The following is a 22,876-nucleotide window of genomic DNA, read 5'->3' on the forward strand; positions in this document are numbered from 1 at the left end:
AGATGTCAGTACCAGGAACAGGGAAGAACGAATTGCTCAGAGCAGAAATTCCAGCATCATTCTCAACTCCTTTTGCTCATGTCCCATACCTGCTCCATCAGCAGGCCCCAGTGACTCGACCTTCCACACATTTAACGAACGCAGCCACCTCTTAGCACCTGTACTGCTCCCAGGACAAAGTCACCATCATCTCTCTCTGGATGATTATTTTTTTTAACTGTCCTCTCCTACTGTCTTATGCCTTCTGACAACCCACCCTTCACCACTATTTAGGAGTTATTACAGCAGTAGGGTGATCCTGTTAAAACATACATTTTTTCATTCAACTCAAAAGCCCCTAATCATCTACGAGTTCACTCAGAGTAACAGCCATACACCCATGAGGCCCTCCATATTTCAGACAGCATGGCCTCTGCTTAGCTCTTGCTGTTTCCCCCTCACCTTCAGGGAAACACCACAGGAATGCTGCTGCCTCAGGACCTTTGCCTTAGATGTTTTCTCTTCCACAGTGTTCTTCCCCCAAGATATCAACATGTCAGCTCCTTCACTTCCTTCAGGTCTTTACTGAGATATCACCTTTTCAGTAGGGCCTCCATGGCCACCGCCTTTCAACAGCAACTTCTGCTTTCCAGTATTTCTGTCCCCAGTACCCTGCCCACTTTCCTGCATAGCCCTGTCACTATTTACCATACTAAACATTCTGCCTATATTTCTTGCTTATTGCCTCTGTTCTCTGGTAGAATATAAGCGTGACACAGATAAGCATACTGAGGACAGTGATTTGTGTCTTTAACTAATTGCTGTGTCCCCAGTGTCTGGAAGAGCACCTGCCATGTAGTAGGATATCAATTAATATTTCTGGGTGAAATGATTGAATGATTGCTTATTGATACTGCACAAGTGACTTGGCAGGTCCTGTACCTTTATCATTTTAGAGAGGCCTGGGGCGAGGCCTAGGTAAAAGTGGTGGGATGATCTTGCTAGTTTACAGTTTGGATTCAGAAGCGTCAAGGAGTTTAATCCAAGAGCCCTGCCATCTGGCAGTCTGGCTGACAGGTAGGCGCCATTAGGGGGGCAGCTAGCCTTGCTCTTAGGAGAAAACGTCCACCTTCATGAAGGAAGGCAGCTCCTCAGTCATGCAGGTTCAGAGCAAGCCAGAGAGAATTGAGAATGAGGAGAAGTAGGCAGGGAATGTATTCCTACAATTGCACCTTCTCCTTTAAGGAAGCCTTTTCTGCATCAGTGTTTCCTGCTTTCATTGACCAGGAGGTAAATGAGCTTGCTTACACTGCTTCTTTTAATCACTTACTTGTGCTTCACACGGCTTCATATGCATTCAGCTTTTTCTGATCATTGTGTGAGGTGTAAGAATGCAGACGGTCTCTAACTTACAATTTTTCTGTTTTATGATGGTGCAAAAGTAATACACATTCAGTAGAAAGCATACTTTGAATTCTGATCTTTTCCCCAGGTTGGCTATATCCAAGTACTAGCCCTGCTCCCAGTCAGCCACACAGTCAACAGGGTAAACAATTGATACATTTACAACCATTCTGTACCCAGACAAGCATTCTTCACATTCAGCACAGTATTCAGTATACAGTATTCGGCCTTTTTGTTCATTGATGTTGCCCAGCTGTACGCTAATGTAAGTGTTCTGAGCATGTTTAGGGTAGGCTCAATGAAGCTGTGATGTTTGGTAGGTTAGGTTTATTAAATACATTTTTGATTTATGATATTTTCAATTTACGATGGATTTATCAGGACATAACCCCATCATAAGTCATAGAAGATATTTGTACACTAAAGGAAGCATAGATTGAAAAATGGGATATCAAATTTAAAAAAATAGTTGGTTACAGTGAATGATAACACAGGCTTTTATATGACCAGGTCATTGGCTTCTGTAATTTTTGCACTATAATGGCAGAACCAACCATTTTTAAGATTGGGTATTATCTATCTTAGGATTTGGTGGCATTGGTGGGATGTTGGTATGGCTTTCCTACACTTAAGAGGGTGCATTGCTTTAGTCCCATTTTTGGAGGGTGGGGGAAGACTGATTTAAAATATTTGCTTCCTACTAAACATACAATTACGAGCTTGGGAGAAATAGTTGCGCATGCTAATCACTCCCAAATCTGAATATATTTCAGGGTGTTTTCAGTTTTCCCCACATAACATCTGTACTTAAGAAGCCTCACTGCTATTGGTAAAGTATTGACTTGATTTCTCTGCTCACATCCAGGGCGCTGCATGTTTCTGCCCTGCTCTCCCCAGACCCCCTGCCAGGCGCTCCCCTACAGGCCTCTCCATTTTCCATGAGTATGAGTTTACACAGCCATTCATCTCCAGGTGCTTATGTTCACCATCACTGACAACTCCCTCCACATCTCATACACACCGGGCTGCTCCCCTACTAAAACTTTCCAAAGCCACGTGTCACACATTCCTTTTTTCTGCCATGCTCCCAGCTGTTTTGTGATGTTTTGATCTGTCTGTTTGCACAGCGCTGTCAGACTATATGCATGAAAGGTGTATTGTTGACATGAATGGTTTTGAAAACGTTTCTGTAAAGAGCCTACCTCGGTTACTGGGGAGGGAGGAGGAGGTCAGGGACATCTACTTGAGTCTTTGCCAGAAGAAGACTTGTGTATGTTAACAAACACCCATTGAAATGTGATCATGATCTCTACCAATAAAGGATATGGGAGTCTCTACTTAAAAAAGAAATAATAATAGGCAATAGTGACATAAAGATATGTAATCCTACCATAGAAGAAGTATAAAAGTATATGTTAAGAAGGATATACTTCCAAGAAGATTCAGGTAAACAGGATTGTTAGTTTATTCTTGGTCACCAAGTGTAAGGGTCTTAGCAAGAGACCAAACCAGAACTGGCACCCTGGGAAGAGGCCAGTTGGATGGGAGCCTATGGATGTCCTGCTCACAGCTATCTGGAGGACTGGATGGAGTCTACTGTCCTTCACGTTGCCCATGCTGGCCTGGATAATTTAGCAATTTTTTTTTTTTTCACTTAAGCAGATAAGAAAACCCAAGGCCCACAGCTCTTTAGCTGGACAGTGGTGACAAAGCAGAGAAGACAAGCTAAGAAGATAGAAAGTACTTTTGTGATAGTAGAGAACATGGACAATTCATTCCTAATAGAAATATTTGATATTATTATCTCTGTCCTTTTTGACCACTTCTTCAAAGGGTGAATTGCGTTTCTGTTTGCTTCCCTGATCTTTTTCCACTAAGTTTCCTATATTTGAATCTAGATGATAAAGACTGGCCAGGAGAATGGGTGGCATTTCAAATGTGTTTAAAGTCCATCTTGAAAGAGAAAAAATATGTACACACACATACACACACACACACACACATTATTACCCTAAAAGGAAAATCCACCTTATATTTAATAGCAATCTATTTTTTAAAGACAATGTAAAAGATTTCACTCTATGCCCATAGCAATATACAATAAATAATATAATAATATAGTGCATTTTTTTAAAGTCTGTATTGGCCCAAGATATGTGGGTAAGTTGCATTTTTTCAGATTTTTTTTCTTTAATCCTCCAACAAAGATTGGCTCCAACTTTGCATACATTCCTTAAGTTATCCAAATATCTTTGCCAATCTTTCGCATGCTGTCTTTGTCCAGTGTTCTCCTTGAAAGATAGCAAAAAAAATAATGGGTTTTTTTTGTTGTTGTTTGTTTTTTATTACTTTTTCATATAGAAGAAGAACTGCTACAATTGACAGCTTTATCAGCTCAAGCATTTGGGGGATGACTAGGTCTCTCTCTGGTCTCCTCCCTACCTCCCACAGCTCCATTAAACTGTAGATCTGCAATTGTTTCAACACATATTGATGAATTTACTTCAGATTGTTTCACAGGCATTATTTGATGTGTCAGTACCCTAGAGAAACGTTTATACCGACATTCCCCTTAGAAACAATAAATCACAGTTTTCTCAAAAAAATAAATAAATAAACATTCACAGGCAAGCAACCAAGACCATACACTTAGATCCTTTGTAATCTTGACTTTCTTTAAAAGAATAAGACCACTTAGCTCAGTCAAAAAAAAAAAAAAAATCCAAACCTCTTCTTACTCTTCTCAGTATTCAAGTTCTGGAGCTTGAGTTTTGTCTCCTGTGTTCTTTTGCCTCAGCATTCTCGAATTCTTATTCTTTCTACTCCAAATAGCTGTAAGACTCCATTTAAATCCTATCAGATTCTTTTTACAGCTGAAATAGGAACCCTGAGGTCATTTCTAGGCCAACTCTGCTGCCTAATATGTACGAATGTCCTCATCATACCTCCCCCTCCCAACTATTTTTTAAAATTCAACTCAATTATTTTAAACACAACTCTTCAAAGATAAAAAAAAAAAAATGTAACAGAGCCATGGAAGCAGAAATGCTAGAACTTGCCTTTTTCTTTTTATCTCTCACAGGAATGGCATTTTTAAACACAAACTCATGTCAGACATTGAATAGTCTCTACCCAGGAATGAATGTTTTGATTAAAAGTTACTTAATATCTCTAGCTCCTTGGAATTCTGCCTAAAGCTGGAGATATTCTTAGCTGCAGGTTTTGTGTCTTCTTCGACTAGATAGAAAAATGGCTCAATATCTAGAGGGAATAAATGGCATTCTCAAAATAGTTACTTGGTTGTATAGATGTTTATATCATAGAGGATACTGATGTGTTGAAATTTAGGAATTAGAAAAGAATGCTGGGGGAGGAGGAATGTGTCAGTGCAGCATCTTTCTACAGCCCTGTCCCTACATCCATTGATCCTCAGGCTTTTGCTTAAAATCAGTTTTAGGACACTGCATTTGTACAGCAGGACTTAACACTAAGATTCTGTATAATCTGTATGTCATGTTTCTTAACTTGAATTGGTATTTAAATCAAGAAGGGTTAAAGACATTTAAGCAGGTTGGTAGATCAAATATGATTTAATTTTTTATCTGCTTCCAATGTAAAATCATGGGGACAGATTCTCAGAGCATCTAAATGTCCATTTAAAAAAATTTTTTAGAAGATGGATAACTTCATTTCAAGGATGCAAATAGAATTTTGACTCAATAAGTTATTTTCGCTTCAGAGGTAGTATTGCTCTCAGCACAACCTCTTCTCTTTAACCATCATCCTTTTGAAGCAAAATATTTACAGAGCATTGAATTATTTTTCCAGCTTTCCAACAGCATTTCATGCACTGAGATATTGATGTGACACAGTTAGAAATTGGGCCCTCCGGACCTGTATTGTGCAATGGCATTGTGCTGTTCTCATCGGGAGATTCCATTTTTTCCAACCCCCAGGGTCCTGTCTGTACTTGTTTACAGGTCATCTGGATAGCAGCTAGTATATGTTCAATGGCATGAGTGGTAGCACGGTAACCTTGGCAACCGAGCTAGCTCTGATTTCAAAACCGCACATGCTGTATCATAAAATTAGATAACAGAATTGACATTTTGCTACATGTCTGTCATATAAATTAAGCTCTGAGAATGATTTCCTTTATAGCAGCGTGCCTTAATATGGAAATAGAAGGTACGAATTAGAACAATTTTATTACACACATATATATATACTATTCCACATTTATGCGCTGGATATAGTTCTTCAATTCTTTCTTTATGATTTTGAACCTCAGATATTACCATATTACTCTCACTGTGCTGGAATTCTTGGTGGCTTCATTTTATGATTGGGATGAAGCTTATAGCAGAGCTGTATCCGATATCCTATAGAAATAGTATTATGAATAATAGAAGACTCTGCTCCTAAAAAAATGTAAAATTCAAAGCGTTCTTGACTTTACTGGATACCGTTATTTATGCTGATTACAAGTAAGACTGTGCACAGAATATTCTACTAACTAAATCAGAATCCCAAAGACAAGACATGCTTCCCTTTCGTCTATATAGTTATGCATATTTTTACACACATTATATTTTCCAGTGCCCAAGAATCTTTGATAAGATCTTTATTTCAAGGACATTTTAAACATGCAGATTAATACACTTCATCTGCTTTGCGTTCTAGGTCCTCCTTTATAATTTGTAAATATTTTAATGTCAGGATTTTTCTATTTGTTGTGGTCTGGTGCAGTTTTTCTTGGATATAAATTTAAAGACTCAACTTGTGAATTACATTTAATATAAGCACCCTGCAGTTTGCTGCATTGCAAATGATTATTTTTAGAAATTTTATGGTTTCCTGGATATATATATTTGTCTTCATTGATATGTAGGGAGAAAAGCTCATTAATGATTTAAAAAGAAGGTGTTTTGATTCATCAACTTCATTCTTCTCATTACATAAATAATAAAGGCAATAAATTAACATCTAATAAAGTTGTAAGTTTATTTCTGAATATAACTGCAAAACAGTCTTGAATCCTTGGGTATAACTTTTTCTATCCTTTATATTTTTCTGCCTCCATGTTTTCAATGTCATCATTCTGCATATCTTAACCTAGAAAGATGGTTTATAATTCTTATTAAAGATGCCTTCTAGCAGTTATCTATCAAACACCATAATTGAACAACTGTTCTGTAAAACAGTTCTTTGGCTTCTAGAATGGTAAGTTATTATATAAAACATGGAAGATTTATGTCACAACTGACTACAAAACAATGTTCCTTTTTCCATATACCTGCTATATGTCATATATAACATTTGATAAGTCTGCTTCCAACATTTTCTCATCTTATTAGCCATCCATCTAACTCTGGCTAGTTTTTTGTTAAATACTACCTTCTTACCTTATACCTAGCAAAAAGTGGAAATTCCTGCAAATTCAGGACTTTTTCTTTTCAGAAACAGATTAAGTGGTTGCGCTCTCTACATTTGTGCTTGAGGGTGAAGAAGGGCAGAAATCCTTCTGTGTATTTGCCGACCCTGTACAGCAAATACCTGTTACATTTTCTGCAATGTTTAAACTGTTCGCTTTATTTCATTGAGTCATCATCACCTTTCTGTTTACACTGGTAAATGGTAGTTTTTATTATTTCCTTTTATCTTGAAACTATTTCTTGTGATGAATAGAAATAGTTCAGCATGTGGTGGTTCCAGGACTGAGTCCAGTTTGGGTAACCATCTATCCTGTGAAATAACTTCATCCAGAACTTTTCAGTGCCTAGGCCTCCTGCAGTGCAACATGGACATGAACTCAGGCTGTGTGGGTGCTGGAATGTGGGGGCTTAATGGGCTGTTTGCATGACTCCGAGATGTATTTTAATATCTGGTCTTTTTTTTTAAATTGTGAAATGATATGGCATTCGATGGATGGGGAAGGGGAGGAATCCTGATGATAAAAGAGAAAAAGTGAAAAAGCAATACAGCTTCTTTTGTGATTTCCTTGTAGGTCCGATGTTGTGGTCCTCTGTTTTTCGATCGCTAATCCCAATTCCCTAAATCATGTGAAAACCATGTGGTATCAAGAAATCAAGCACTTTTGCCCTCGCACACCTGTTGTTCTAGTTGGCTGCCAGCTAGATCTCCGCTATGCTGATCTTGAAGCTGTTAATAGAGCCAGACGCCCTTTAGCAAGGTAAGCCAAGGGACTCAGTGTGCCAGTTAAATTAAAATTTAGAGGTAGCAGATGTCTTTGTAGCCTTGGGTTCTGTTCTTTAGTGGCTCCAAGATCCCATCAATCAGTCTGAATACTTTAAGTTAGCTTGTTAATCATGAGGAAGAGATATGTCCTGACCCCTCTCGTGTTCACCATTATTTCTTTTAAAAAAAATTTTACATATTTTTTAATTGTTGGAAAATTGCTTTACAGTTTTGTTGGTTTCTGCCATACAGCAACACAAATGAATCATGTGTGTGTGTGTGTGTGTGTGTGTGTGTTTATTCCTTCCCTCCTGATCCTCCCTCCCCTTCCCACATCCCACCCCTCTAGGTCATCACAGAGTGCCAGGCTGGGCTTCCTGTGTTATTTAGCAACTTCCCATTATCTGTTTTACACATGATAGTGTATATATGTCAGTGCTACTTTCTCAATTCATCCTGCCTTCACATTCTCCGGCTGTGTCCAAAAGTCTGTTCTCTACTAGGTTCCTCAGTACTAATTTTATAGGTTCCATATACATACACATTAATATACAATACTTGTTTTTCTCTTTCTGACTTAATTCACTCTGTATAAGAGGCTCCAGGGTTATCTACCTCACTACAACTGACTCAAATATGTTCCTTTTATGGCTGAGTAATATTCCGTTGTTTAGATATACACCAACTTCTTTATCCATTCATATGGAGATAGACATCTAGGTTGTTTTCATGTCCTGGCTGCAAATAAAGCAACTGACAAAGGGTTAATCTCCAAAATCTATTAGCAGTTCATACAACTCAATATCAGCAAAACAAATAACCCAATCAAAACATGGGCAGAAGACATAAACAGACATTTCTCCAAAGAACATATCACTTCAGTTCAGTCTCTCAGTCGTGTCAAACTCTGTAACCCCATGAACTGCAGCACACCAGGCCTCCCTGTCTATCACCAACTCCCAGAGTTTACCCAAACTCATGACCATTGAGTCGGTGATACCATCCAACCGTCTCATCCCCTGTCGTCCCCTTCTCCTCCCACCTTCAATCTTTCCCAGCATCAGAGTCTTTTCAAATGAATCAGCTTTTTGCATCAGGTGGCCAAAATATTACAGTTTCAGCTTCAGCATCAGTCCTTCCAATGAATATTCAGGACTGATTTCCTTTAGGATGGACTGGTTGGATCTCCTTGCAGTCCAAGGGACTCTCAAGAGTCTTCTCCAACACCATAGTTCAAAAGCATCAATTCTTCTGCACTCAGCTTTCTGTATAGTCCAACTCTCACATCCATACATGACTACTGGAAAAACTAGAGCTTTGACTAAACAGACCTTTGTTGGCAAAGTAATGTCTCTGCTTTTTAATATGCTGTCTAGGTTGGTCATAACTTTCCTTCCAAGGAGTAAGTGTCTTTTAATTTCATGGCTGCAGTCACCATCTGCAGTGATTTTGGAGTCCAAAAAAATAAAGTCTGACACTGTTTCCCCATCTATTTGCCATGATCTTGCTTTTCTGAATGTTGAGTTTTAAGCCAACTTTTCCACTCTCCTCTTTCACTTTCATCAAGAGGCTCTTTAGTTCTGCTTCACTTTCTGCCATAATGATGATATCATCTGCATATCTGAGGTTATTGATATTTCTCCCAGCAATCTTGATTCCAGCTTGTGCTTCATCTAGCCCAGCGTTTCTCATGATGTACTTTGCATAGAAGTTAAATAAGCAAGGTGACAATATACAGCCTTAACGTACTCCTTTTCCTATTTGGAACCAGTCTGTTGTTCCATGTCCAGTTCTAACTGTTGCTTCCTCACCTACATACAGATGAAAGAAGACATACAGGTGGCCAATAAACACATGAAAAGATGCTCAATATTGCTCATTATTAGAGAAATGCAAATCAAAACTACAATGGGGTATCACCTCACACCAGTCAGAATGGTCATCCAAAAAAAAAAAAAATCTATAAATAATAAATGCTGGAGAGGATGTGAAGAAAAGGGAACCCACCTGTACTGTTGGTGGGAATGTAAACTGACAAAGCCATTACAGAAAACAGTATGGAGATTCCTTTAAAAAGTAGGAATAAATCATCTGACCCAGAAATCCCACTTGAGCATATACCCTGGGAAAACCACAATTCTAAAAGACACATGTACCCCAATGTTCCTTTCACCATCATCTTAGCCAGGAACCCATTTTTGTAAAATGGTTGGCCAGAGCTTAAAGTGAGTTCTCTAATTATGATATGGTATATAAAAGTGTTTGGGGGCCTTCCCTGGTAGTCCAGTGGTTAAGACTCAGCTCCCAATGCAAGGGGGGCTGGTTTGATTCCTGGTTGGGGAACTAAGATCCTGCCTATTGCCAAGTACAGCAAAAAAAAATAAGTAAGCACTTTGAACTTGGTGAAGTGTTAAACAAAATGTTAGTTACTCATAATAATGTCTTTCTGGAAATTAAGATTTATAATAAAGGTAGGTGAAATTCATGTCTGGATAGTCATGTATGGATGTGAGAGTTGGACTATACAGAAAGCTGAGTGAAGAAGAATTGATGCTTTTGAACTGTGGTGTTGGAGAAGACTCAAGAGTCCCTTGGACTGCAAGGAGATCCAGCCAGTCCATCCTAAAGGAGATCAGTCCTGAATATACACTGGAAGGACTGATGCTGAAGCTGAAACTCCAATACTTTGGCCACCTGATGCGAAGAGCTGATTCATTTGAAAAGACCCTGATTCTGAGAAAGATTGAAGGTGGGAGGAGAAGGGGAAGACAGGGTGAGATGGTTGGATGGCAACACCAACTCAATGGACATGAGTTTGAGTAAGCTCCGGGAGTTTGTGATAGAGAGGGAAGCCTGGTGTGCTGCAGTCCATGGGGTCACAAAGAATCGGACACGACTGAGTGACTGAACTGAACTGAAGTGAAATTCAGAGCCATCATCTATGATTCTTGGCCCCATGAACATCAAGTTCATGCAAATACTCATATCCAAGTATTTTTAACCTTCTCATCTTCCTCCATCCAACTTCTTAGAGTATTTCATTCCTAAGGTGGCCGTGTCCAGTTTTTAAAGATTACATAGACCTATGGTTAAAAACAATACTGCTTTTTAAATGGCTCTCTGGTGGTGTTATTTTTAGAGTGTCACACATTTAAAATACAGCTTGAAGAAGGATTTGTTTCCATCTATATAAAATGTGGATACCAATCTTGGGAGGAATGAATTTTTTTAAAACATATACTCCTTCAATATTCTTTTAAAAAATAATTGTATATGTGTTTTATTCTTAACTCTGTTTTTTTGCTGGTAAACATAGGTTTTCCCAAAATGTTGAAATTACTGCCTTCCTTCCAGGTAGTAGGTACTTTGCCTTAATAAGCTTATTATAAAATTTTATACAGACATAAGTTTTTATGCTCTCACAGCAAAAGCAAATGGTACTTTGTCAAGATAATTTCTGATGTTCTAGGTACATCTTGGATAAATGTCCTGAAAACATTTCATGTTCCTTCTATTCTTAAATACATGGACTAGGAACTGCATATTATAAGCCACGCAGAGGGAAAGAGGCCTCCTGGCAAATGAGAGACTAGCCCCGGGCCTCAGAACTTTCTGTGTCAAAGGTTAGGATACTCAGGCCTCACACCCTGCATGTGTGGAGGAGAGTTACAGAGAGCTCCAGGGCACAGTCCTTTCCGTAGACAATTCTGAGGTTTCATGAAGGAGGTGGTATCTGATCTAAGTCTTAAAGAGATTCATCAATTCATAATCCATCAAAAGCCCATAGGAGCAAAGCCTGAAGTTAACCCTTCTTTACTTCCACCTCTACAACTCTGTGCAGTTTTCCCTCATTTCCATCTAGAGCCTCAAATCCAAATTCTATCCAGTATTACCGTATTTCTCCTAAGACCTGTCCCTGTTACACAAACATCACCCTTGGTCCTGTGCACCAGATATTTTATTTAGGAAGATCATCTCCTAAGAGTGCATCTCAGAATCAAGTATGTGTTTGTGAACAATGTAACGACAGATCCTATCTTGCCTGCGTTCTGGAATTCATCTGTGTCTTGATCATGGTTATACCGTAATTACAGCACTGTTCTGCCTGCCAATAATGATTCCAGAAGCTTGGCTTCTTGGGGGCTGATTAGACTGTAAATGGGCCTTGTGTGCCACTCTAAAGGGTTTAGATTTTATTCCCTGGGCTCTATGGAACCAGAGGAAATTTTTTTTAAAGAATTGCAGCTAAGTCATACTTGTAGTACATAAGGAATTTTTGTGTAACAGTGAATGCTATGAGCTAAAATGTGGAAAAATTCTGAAGAAAGATGAGTTAAGAGCCTAATGTACTAATCCAGGCAAAAGATGATTGCCTGATTGAAGAGGGGAAGAGAAAGGGTGAGATATGAAAGAAGGTTCACAAAACTAATAGAGGAGACTTAGGTGAGCTGTTGGACATGGATCATTTAGCCTAGAACTAGGGAGTTCTGGACTCTGACTGCTTAGTAAAGCGCTCTCAGTGACTTTAAAATGTGACCTTAAGACATTTCCCAAGTGGAAAGGACCTTTAAACTTTCTGCCTGTTTCTTCAGGATACAGAACGAAAACAGCACCCATAGGGATACTGGGAGGCCCGAGTGAGAAAATGAACGTGGATTCCTTTTTAAGTTATAAAGCAAAATGTAAGCATAAGGGGAAAATGATGAAAATGATGCTGATTGTGGCAGTAATGATGGTTATCAGCTAACACTGATCAAGCACTCACTGTGGAATAGGTACTATGCTGGGCTAATTATCTCATTTAAACCTTTCAGTCATCCTTTAAGATGCAAGTACTTACTGTTATTCTTCCCATTTTACAGATGGGAAAACTGAGAAAAACGTTAAGTAACGTACCCAGGAACAAACAGCTAGTGAAATGGGTGATGCTTGAGTTATTGTTGTTACTACTGAAAGCATTTTTTCCCCTGCCGTCATAAGTCCTTTATATTTCAAAGATTTGAGGTTGGTCGTAGATTTTTCAAGAGTCTAGTAAAAAAAGTCTGAATAGGATTTAAAATAGGTGCTTAGATAGGCCCTGATTACTATTTTTTTCCTGAAATAAGACGGATTCTAATGTTAAAAATATTCTATTTCAGGCCCATAAAGAGAGGGGATATTCTGCCCCCAGAAAAAGGCCGAGAGGTTGCAAAGGAACTGGGTATACCCTACTATGAAACAAGTGTGTTTGACCAGTTTGGCATCAAAGACGTGTTTGACAACGCAATCCGAGCGGCGCTCATTTCGCGACGGCACTTGCAGTTCTGGAAATCCCACCTGAAGAAAGTCCAGAAACCTTTACTTCAGGCACCATTCCTACCTCCAAAAGCCCCCCCACCGGTCATCAAAGTTCCAGAATGTCCCTCCACGGGGACGAACGAAGCTGCCTGTTTACTGGACAATCCTCTGTGTGCCGACGTCCTCTTCATCCTCCAGGACCAGGAGCAGATCTTTGCACACCGAATTTACCTCGCTACCTCCTCTTCCAAGTTTTATGATCTTTTTTTAATGGAATGTGAAGAAACCCCCCACTGGAGTGAAGGAGCTTGTGAGAGAGAGAAGCAAAGCAGGGATTCCCAGGAGTGGGCACAGAGTCTTGACCCAGATGAGGAAAGGGAAGAGGGCACCCCAAGGACGCCTCAGGCTGATCAGTGGACCCCCTCGAGCCAGAACCTGTCCCAACAGGAGACCCTGGGGCTGGACGCCGAGGACCTGGTGGCAGAGACACAGACCCTGTCGGGCTGGAGCAAGGGGTTCATCGGCATGCACAAGGAGATGCAGGTCAACCCCGTCTCAAAGCGGCTGGGCCCCGTGACCGTGGTCAGAATGGACGCGTCCGTCCAGCCAGGCCCTTTCCGGACCCTGCTCCAGTTTCTCTACACGGGGCAACTGGATGAAAAGGAAAAAGATCTGGTGGGCCTGGCTCAGATCGCAGAGGTCCTGGAGATGTTTGATTTGCGGATGATGGTGGAAAACATCATGAATAAGGAAGCCTTCATGAACCAGGAGATTACGAAAGCGTTTCATGTCCGGAAAGCCAATAGGATAAAAGAGTGTCTCAGCAAGGGGACATTCTCAGGTGAGCGGGTCCATTGGCAAAGCCATCAGGACCTTTGGTTGTGTTTTATCAAACATTAGCCAGACATGAGGAGGGGGAGATAACGATCGCTGACTTGTGCAAGTACTTTTCTCCCGATGTACCTAAAGTATATGTATTCGCCTATTTCATTCTCATCACACTTAAAGGTAAAATATGATGATCTCCATTTTGCAGATGGGGAAACTGAGGGGCAGGGAGGTTAGGTAGCTGGCCTATGGTTTATACCAGCAGTCAGTGGTGGAGCCAGGATTTGAATGCAAGCTACCTCCTAGAGCCCCATGGTGTCATAGTGCTTCTCAAAGGTAGGTCAAGCTACCCCTGAGCCTGAGCCAGTCAGCTCAGTACTCATAGTTGCCCTTCAGGATTCCTTCCCTGATATTTTCTACTCACCATTTAGCATGCACCCATGACAAAAATCAGCAGCCTTTGATCCCAGGGTCGCTGAAAGCCTTGGGGCCATTTTGGTGACCCTCTGGAAAGGGTCCCATCTGGAAAGCCTCATCAGTTTCTCTCCCTTCTCCTTTGTGTTCTCACCATCCTGTGCCCTGCTTGTCTGGATGCTTTTTGTCCCTTTGTTATCTTTGATAACTGCACCAAGGGTTGCCCAAGCATCCTGATAACTTGTATCTAAGATGAGTGACTGGTCCATGCTTATGCTATCTCATAGGCTTGTGCTATTTTTGTTCTGTAATTGTCCTCTCTGTGTATGTTTCATTGTAAAAATTTGACTTCTTGACTTCCATTATTATATAGATATTTCTGTTTTTGTCTTCATCTTTCATAATTCCTGCCATAGAAATATGCATTTAATAACTGGTCACTGAATCTATTAATTAATTTTAAAACTTTGAGTAATATTTACTCCAAACATTGACAATCATGGTAGAGAGAGAGTCTTGAAAGTTAATGAAAAGAAATGTTACAAAGATTTACCTGCAGTAAATGAAACAATGGACCTTAAGTGAAATTGATGAAATCTCCTTTTCCTTACTAGAGAGGATTTGTAACCAAACACAGAGTGGGAGCCTCAACTGGATTCTTTTTATTAAAAAAAAAAAAAAAACTATAAAATACAGTTGGGGGTAATTAGAAAAAATTGGACATGAACTAGATAATGGATGATATTAAAGAATTATTGCTGATTTTCTTAAGAGTTATAATGGTATGGTTATCTAGGAGAATCTTATTTTTAGAAAATTCTTGGCAAAGTAGTTAGGAGTGCGTTCAGTTCAGTCGCTCAGTCATGTCCAACTCTTTGTGACCCCATGAACCTCAGCACACCAGGCCTCCCTGTCCATTACCAACTCCCAGAGTTTACTCAAACCCATGTCCATTGAGTCAGTGATGCCATCCAACCATCTCATCCTCTGTCATCCCCTTCTTCTCCCACCTTCAGTCTTTCCCAGAATCAGGGTCTTTTCCAGTGAGTCAGTTCTTCGCATCAGGTGGCCAAGTATTGGAGTTTCAGCTTCAGCATCAGTCCTTCCGATGAATATTCAGGACTGATTTCCTTTAGGATGGACTGGTTGGATCTCCTTGCTCTCCAAGGGACTCCCAAAAGTCTTATCCAACACCACAGTTCCAAAGCATCAGTTCTTCGGCGCTCAGCTTTCTTTATGGTCCAACTCTCACATCCGTATGTGACTACTGAAAAAATCATAGCTTTGACTAGACGGCCCTTTGTTGGCAAAGTAATGTCTCTGCTTTTTAATATGCTGTCTATGTTGGTCATAACTTTTCTTGAAGTATGCTATTAAAAAATATCTACACACATTTTATATAGCTAAGGCAAACATGAAAAAATTAAGCGTGTGATAAACCAGTTACTGTTTTATTATTCTTTCTACTGTTCTCCATGTTGAAACTTTTCTAAATAAGAAAAGAATATTCTTCTCCTTTATGTTACTTTATGGTTCACAGTATTTCTGTTGTGACCTTATGTATAATTTTAAATGCTTACTCCTTATATCCTTGGAGGACATGGAGAGAATTGGTGCCCAAGGTGGGGGTGGACACCGCATCAGTGGTTAAGGGTATGGAAAAGAGATGAGAGACTGGGCAGATGGATATGGATGGAACCCCTGGCAAGGCTGGCTCACAGGCTTGTGCTTCCTCCATCCTTGGGCAGATGTGACATTTAAGCTGGACGATGGAGCCATCAGTGCCCACAAACCGCTGCTGATCTGTAGCTGCAAGTGGATGGCTGCCATGTTCGGGGGGTCGTTTGTCGAAAGCGCCAACAGTGAGGTAGGTGCCTTCCGAAAAGCCCAAGCGGCATCTTAATGAATATGCATGTGTATTTATATTAGAAAGTGTTGCCAGAGGACTTTGATTCTTTAACTGCTAACTTGGAAGACTTTTTTAGGCAATGCTTGAGTACCAGGTCACCCTCTTTCCATAATTCTACAATTATGAGAAGCCTGTTGTTCACTTGCTATGTGTGAACCGCCAAGTCCCCCCATATCCTTTCATCCTCACAGGGCTCCTCATCCCTGAAAACATGTACAGCTATATTTTTTAACAAATGTCATCAGGCAAGGTACTATCAAAATCCCCTCAAAGAAGGGGCACGCTGTCTTCTAGGAGTTGGAGACAGTGAAAAGTGTCTTCAGTCACTTAAACCTGGGCTTGACTCCTGCCAACAACAGATGAGGGATCTTAAAAAGCCACCTTCCTGTGCCTCAGTCTCCTTATCCTAAAGGTGAGAGATGTACTAGGTCATGCTCAAGGTCCCCTTGATCTGTAATAGTCCCTGAGGCTCTCTGCCCTAACAGGCCTCAACTCTAGGGCTTGTCACCTCTAGGGAAACAGAGATGGAGCAAAGGGTCTCTCAGACTACCTGTTACATCTAGTAGAAGCCACTGGGTCACTTGTCAAATGCTGGCCCTATCTCCAAAAAAGGAATATTATTAGAGCAGAGCAAGCAACATCTTGGAGACCTTGTATCTCCACGTCTTCACAAGTTGTTGGAAAAGAAAGAAAAATTCCCTTCAAGCATTTCTAACTTGTTTCTAGAGGTAGACATTTTTTGTCGAGTTTGGCAAATATTTCTTATCCATCTTTTAAAAATATATTTGGGGACACCCCATCAAGCTTATTGTCCTAATGGGCTTATTTTTGCTTATCTCAACATCTCTCCAAACTTGTAACAGAAACACAGAAAACAGTAACTAACTTCAAAGGGAAGCCCTCACACCAGAAATCTGAGCACTCCCTTTGTGACCCAGGAGCCTGCGTTTGCATCCCCAAGTAGGGAAACAGAATCCTGTAATCACAAGCCAGGATGGCTGGCTGTCAGTAGGCCACCCTCCTGCTTTCAGAACAGACTGCAGCTGCTCCTAAACCAACCCCCGGCAGCAGACAGTCGGGGGAAAAGATGTTAGAATTATCCTGATGACCTCTTCTGATGTCTGCCAGCCTTCGTAAACCAGGAGGTCCTCACCTGCAGCTAAATGAAGTCTTTCCTCTACCATCAAAGGTGTCTGGGAGCATCATTACTAAGACCACAGCAACTGGTAGAGGCTACCCAGTGAAGGGACTGTGGGGCTTAGATCCCCGACTCCTCTGCGTACAAGCTGTTTGGCCTTGGGCCAGTGATCACCTTTCTGAGCTCCGGCCTCCCTATCTGGAAAATGTGGTCATAACCCGTAATGTGGTTGCAAGGTGTGAGTGTCAATACCTGTGAAGCACCTCATAAGCACTAAATGCAAAATGATGTCAGCCTTATGTGGATACTGGAGGCATTGATGATATTCTTTCCCTCTTTTTCAAGAAAATTGGGGGATGCTGCCAATTAATAAAACCTCATCTAACTGGCACAGCACCAACTTCAGTAATCTCTCAAGATAAAAGAGCCACAAGACTCGCTTCCCCTCTTTTTCCAGCTTGCTGAAGTATGTGCCCAAGGGTACCTGCTTGTCACCTGGCAGAGAGCAGTTGATCAAGGTCCGGGGCCCAGGCACAAAGAGACACTGTCAGAGCTGACCTCACTGATGCTAATCCCCTTTATCCCTTCTCAGAATGGACTGTAATTGTCTCCAGATTAAAATGTGCAGGAGAGGTGACCAAAACAGAAACTTGGCAGCCGATGTGAATGCACGTGGGTCTGGTCACGTCACAGCCTCTCTCTGGTGTGGCGTCTGTTTAGCATCACCCTGCCCACCCCCCTCCCCACCTCAAGGACTAGGTCGCTCACCACTTAGAACTACAGCTGAGCCTGATACAGATGTGTAGTTTCAACCCAGCTCGAAACACAAAGGCCAAGGAACCAAGCTACCTTGTTCTATACCAAGTCTATACCAAGACACCTAATATATGAAGAATGGTGTGAGCTGCGGATAAGTCCAGTCTTTCCTGCCCCTTCTCATGACTTCCAGGGTACACGGAAGTGTTCTGTTATATAGTTATGAACTCTATAAGAGACCGACCCTCTTTAGACCTGTGTCCTCATCTCTAAAATGGGGACCACAAGAGAACCATCTCCAAAGGGCAGGTCAGTCATGAAAGTATGTGTGTAGAGCATCAGATTTGGTGCCTAAAACATACAAAGGCTCAAGCAATGTCGATGACTATTTTCCTGGAGGATTCTTGTTAAATTGTTTCCATGAGGAGTTCAAGGTCTTTGTCCCCTGAAAGTCCTCAGGTAACAAACAAGCCACCAGGTCCCTTCCTAAACTAGCCGAGTGTGGTAGAGGTGGTTATGGGGGTAAGAAGAGGTACTTAGGTGAAGTCTCAATAAATGTTCTATGGTTAATTTAGGCCTGTATATGCATGGGCCTGTGCTTTCTAGGCCACCTTTTTATTCTTTATTGTTTTGTGAAAATCTGACGTCCCCCACAAAATCCAACCTTTTTTTTTTTTTGCATTAATAGAATTCACATACATATCCAGAAAGGAATAAAATATGCCCACTGATGTTCTTTTAACTTTTTTTGTCATTTAATATTTAAGACACTGTATTTTACTTCTATTTTTCTCATTACTTTTAATGTAGCAGTAAGCATAATTCTCTCCCCAGAGGTACTCAGCAAGTGGTTCATTAAAAATGCATGCCCATGTTGTAGTAAGCAATGCTCTGGATCTAGAATACTTTCTCATTCTCTATGAGACCATCTCTAATTATAAGCCTAATAGTCTGAGCTGATCTTTGCAATTAAACTTTTAAACCAGCTAAACTGGAATATGGGTCGTTGTTTAGGGTAGCATTGTATTCTTATTTTTTTTTTTAAAGCTACATTCAGCAGGTAGGGCACAACAGTTTTAATTCCATTTGTTTTATTTATATTATTTTTAAAAGTTCTATAAAAATGGTCTCTCTGTTGCTACTCAGTTTATTAGTAATGTTGAAATCACAGGGAAAAAAATCAACAGCGAGGAAAAAAAAAGTGCATGTTCTAAAATGTTGTTTATTTTCATTTGTTGGTTACTTCCGAGGATCCCTAACATTATTTGCCAAAAAGAGCCATAGCTTTTATAAATAAAAGTGTTAGTGTTATATTAAACATGAAGGAAACAGTAGGTCATAGATGCTTACAAATGTCAGAATGCTCTGAAGACATTGGGAGTGTTGGGGCAGGGCTGCTTCCTGGAATCTATCATCTCCTGATGCCAAAAATAATTTTTTTTTATTTAGGATGTCCATTTTGCCATGACTTAGAACACAATCTTAGAAAAAATGGCTTAAGTCATCTGAGTATCTTCAGAGTCCATAATCTTAGTGAAGGAAAAGCTTTAGATGTCATCTATTCCAAATCTCTCCCATCTCACAGATGAGGAAACTAAGGTTCAGAGATGGTGAATAATTTGTTAAAGGTCACACAGCATTTTAGCAACATATCTCTGGGCCTTCCCCAGCCCCTTACCCTGTCCTTCAAGCTAGTATTTTCAGAAACATCCCCATCCCTGAGAGTGCAGGTATTCAAAGGAAGCCCTGGGACTTTATTTATCATCACTAACACTTTAGAGCACTTAACACTTCATAAAATGTATATATTTTTACTATCACAATGGCCCCAATTTTAAAGTTTCACAACTTAATTAACTTTCAATTATTTAAAAACTGTGCTAATCCAAACACCATTCTAGAGAAATCAAATTTTGCCATATGTAATTTGCCATGTTTTCCATATGATAAAAGTTCATGTATATGTAAGATAAATGCATGTGTACATAAATGTTTATCCACACAAATATAACTGTGTTAGATTTACTGGAATAGCAATTAATTACAATACAGTGGTTTCTGTATTTTAAAATGATATCAGCTATAGTTTCTACTTGCCAGGTTTTACTTATTATTGTAGAAGTTATGCTAAAAAATTTGAAACTATCACACTTGTCAAGTCATTGATGGGTAGTAACCACGCAGCTTATTAATAGAATCACAATTGTTCTCACTGTGTCTGAGAGAGGAAGAGTAATTTCCATAATATTTCTAGGAATTTTTCTGGGCTCTCTCTTTGATACACCTAGGGAAAGCTCTGTCCGAAAGGATATTCCCTCTCTGAGATGGTTGGTGGCAATGCAGGAAAATGATATAGATGGTTGCTATAGCTTAAACAATTGCAACCACACCATTAGAAGACTGAAGTGGCCACAAGCCCCTTGTAGATTGTGGAGACAATTTATAAACAAATATATATACAGACACAGACATATACATACACACACACATATATATACACACACTTATACACACATAGAGAGATTAAAATATATAATATAGATGTAATCATATATAACATACAGATATAATCATGTCATACATAAATGTAATCATAAATGTAATTTTTGTATGCTTATACCAGAATTAAGTCTATAACTTTTTATCCTTTTGAATTCAGAAATCTAATTCTTGAAAACTGTTAGATACAGTGCTATATTATAGCTTTCTTCCTTACCATGAAGGGTTTCCAGTTCTGCACAGCAGCTCCGAACACAGACTTTAGAATCTTATTTCTTGGGTTCAAATATCAGTCCCAGCTTCCTAGCTCTGCAACCCTGGATACCAGACTTAACATCCCTGAACCTCCATTCACTTATCTGTAAAATGGCAAAAACAATAGTCTCTCCTTCCTAGGGAGGATATAAGGATCAAAATGTAATGCATGTGGGAAGCTTATTACACAGTACCTTGTGCATAGGAGGCCTTCTGTTAGGTTAATTCTTATCATCATTCCAGTAGCGAGTACTCGTGGCACCATTCTCTATGATGCCAGGGCACGTCTCGTTCAGTTGGAAACCTCAGATGAAGAACAGCTGCTATAACGTGTGTATCCCTGTTGATCCAGGCCCAGCCATTCAGAACTCTACTTCCCAGGCAGCCCCTGGCCCCTCAGCAGACTCTAGCTTGGGTGAATATGCGCCATAACTACACGTGCTCAGGAGGAAGTTAGCAGGATCCTCCAGGGAACAATTCTCATAGCCAGCCTTTCCCCAAGATGTCCCAAGCCCAGCTCTCTCTAGATTCTCTGCATCTACTGATACCTGATAATCTTCCAGTAGTTCCAAATCTATGTGGTTGTGCCACAGGAAAAATAAAGTGTGTATACCATGCTAACACATACTTTTTAAATTTTTTATTGATGTATAGTTGATTTCATGCTAGCGTTTACTGATAGAACGTTGGAATCACGCCAGTCACTGTGGCAACTAGGCTGGTTGCTCATCGTCTTCTTTTGACATCTTAGAAAGCTGGGCTCTATTGTGTGTCAGCAACAGTGCAGTCTGCAGCTCCCCCCAACACCTGTCATGTTGCTAGGAGATTTCTTTCCCCACAATAGAGTATTATAGGGTACTTGGCAAGGAGGGCCTATAATGTCATCATACATTTACAGCCCATTTGTCTGATTTATAAGCCCAAATAGCTATTTAAAAATTCCAAATCAGGCTTTGTCAGGCAGCCCCACTCTTTTGTCATCCACAAATCAAACTGTTATGTTTACAGCTGTAAATAGTGAGTGACTTCTCCGCACAGCCTCAGAGCACGTGTCCCAGACTTGCTAATAATGAATCACATGGCGGGGATATTTACAAGCAGTATAGCCTGAAAATGTGCCCACTGCTTTCTTCAGCAGAACTTACCTTTTCAAATACCATTTCAGGTATATCTCCCAAACATAAACAAGATGTCAATGCAGGCAGTCCTGGATTATCTCTATACTAAGCACTTGCCACCTAACTTGGACCTGGACCCACTGGAACTAATTGCCTTGGCAAACAGATTTTGCCTGCCACACTTGGTTGCACTTGCAGGTAAGGCTGATGACTCAGGGCCATGCGGTATCTGACTGTCATATTTATCAAAATGACATGTATGCAAAAAATAATACCTCCTGGGAATAAAAATTAAATTTTTATCACCCAACATAGGACTGTCTTGTACAGGGTGATATGAACTGATCAAATGTATCAAACAGCCCCAGTTCAATTCAGCAACTGTTTTTTTAGGCACCTACTTTGTATAGGTCCTGCTGACACATACAGAAGGCAGTAGTTAAGAACATAGGCTACAGATCCAGATCACTTGGGTTCAGATCTTGGCTCCAGTATTTACTGGCTGGATGACTTCATACTTGATTTAAGTAGCCTGTATCTCAGCTTTCTCTCTCTCTTTAAAATGAGGATAATGATATTCTACCATAGAGCTGTTACGAAGATTAAATGAGTTAAGAGATTATATATGTATAAAGAGAGAGAGTCCTGAGAACAGTGTCTGGCACCTAGTAAGCATTATGTAAGTGGTTTTCTTAAAGCTATTTTAGAAAATGTTCTGACATTGTCAAGATCATTTTGGGAAAAAGAGAAAAAAGGGAGACTTGATTTAACTTCACAGAACCTTATGTATCATTTCTAGATTTGCTCAGTTAGTAAGCCAAAGTAGATCTAAATAAGATATATGCTTTCAAATACCCTTTTCTTGAATTTAAACCTTCTGTTTCATTTACCAGAGTTGTTGATTAGCAGTAAGGGTGCTACATTTAGTTGACTCTTGTTAACCAGGAAAGCAGGATAGTGCCTGTTTTGTTCACTGGCATATCCTCTGTACACAGAGAAGTGCCTGAGCATAGGAGGTCCTCAGTAAAAGTCTGTTGAAGCATTAAATGAAAATGAAGGTATGAACAAACCAACCAGCCACACCTGCCCTTGACTTCCTGA

At 40.1% G+C, this 22,876-nt stretch overlaps 1 protein-coding gene across 12 annotated transcripts in view; it reads left to right on the forward strand.

Annotated features, from left to right (window-relative positions):
* RHOBTB1 (Rho-related BTB domain containing 1) overlaps positions 1-22,876 on the forward strand; it is a 140,127-nt gene that overhangs the window by 111,556 nt on the left and 5,695 nt on the right. For 11 of the 12 annotated variants that reach the window (XM_010857423.1, XM_010857422.1, XM_010857427.1 and 8 more), the window contains 4 exons: positions 7,391-7,576; positions 12,720-13,699; positions 15,849-15,967; positions 21,823-21,973. In XM_010857423.1, coding sequence (XP_010855725.1) covers positions 7,391-7,576; positions 12,720-13,699; positions 15,849-15,967; positions 21,823-21,973 — 1,436 coding nt within the window. The remainder of the gene's footprint in view (positions 1-7,390; positions 7,577-12,719; positions 13,700-15,848; positions 15,968-21,822; positions 21,974-22,876) is intronic. The other variant, XM_010857431.1, reaches the window with a different exon arrangement.

Source organism: Bison bison, unplaced genomic scaffold (assembly GCF_000754665.1).
Source record: "Bison bison bison isolate TAMUID 2011002044 unplaced genomic scaffold, Bison_UMD1.0 scf7180017864380, whole genome shotgun sequence".
NCBI lineage: Eukaryota > Metazoa > Chordata > Mammalia > Artiodactyla > Bovidae > Bison > Bison bison.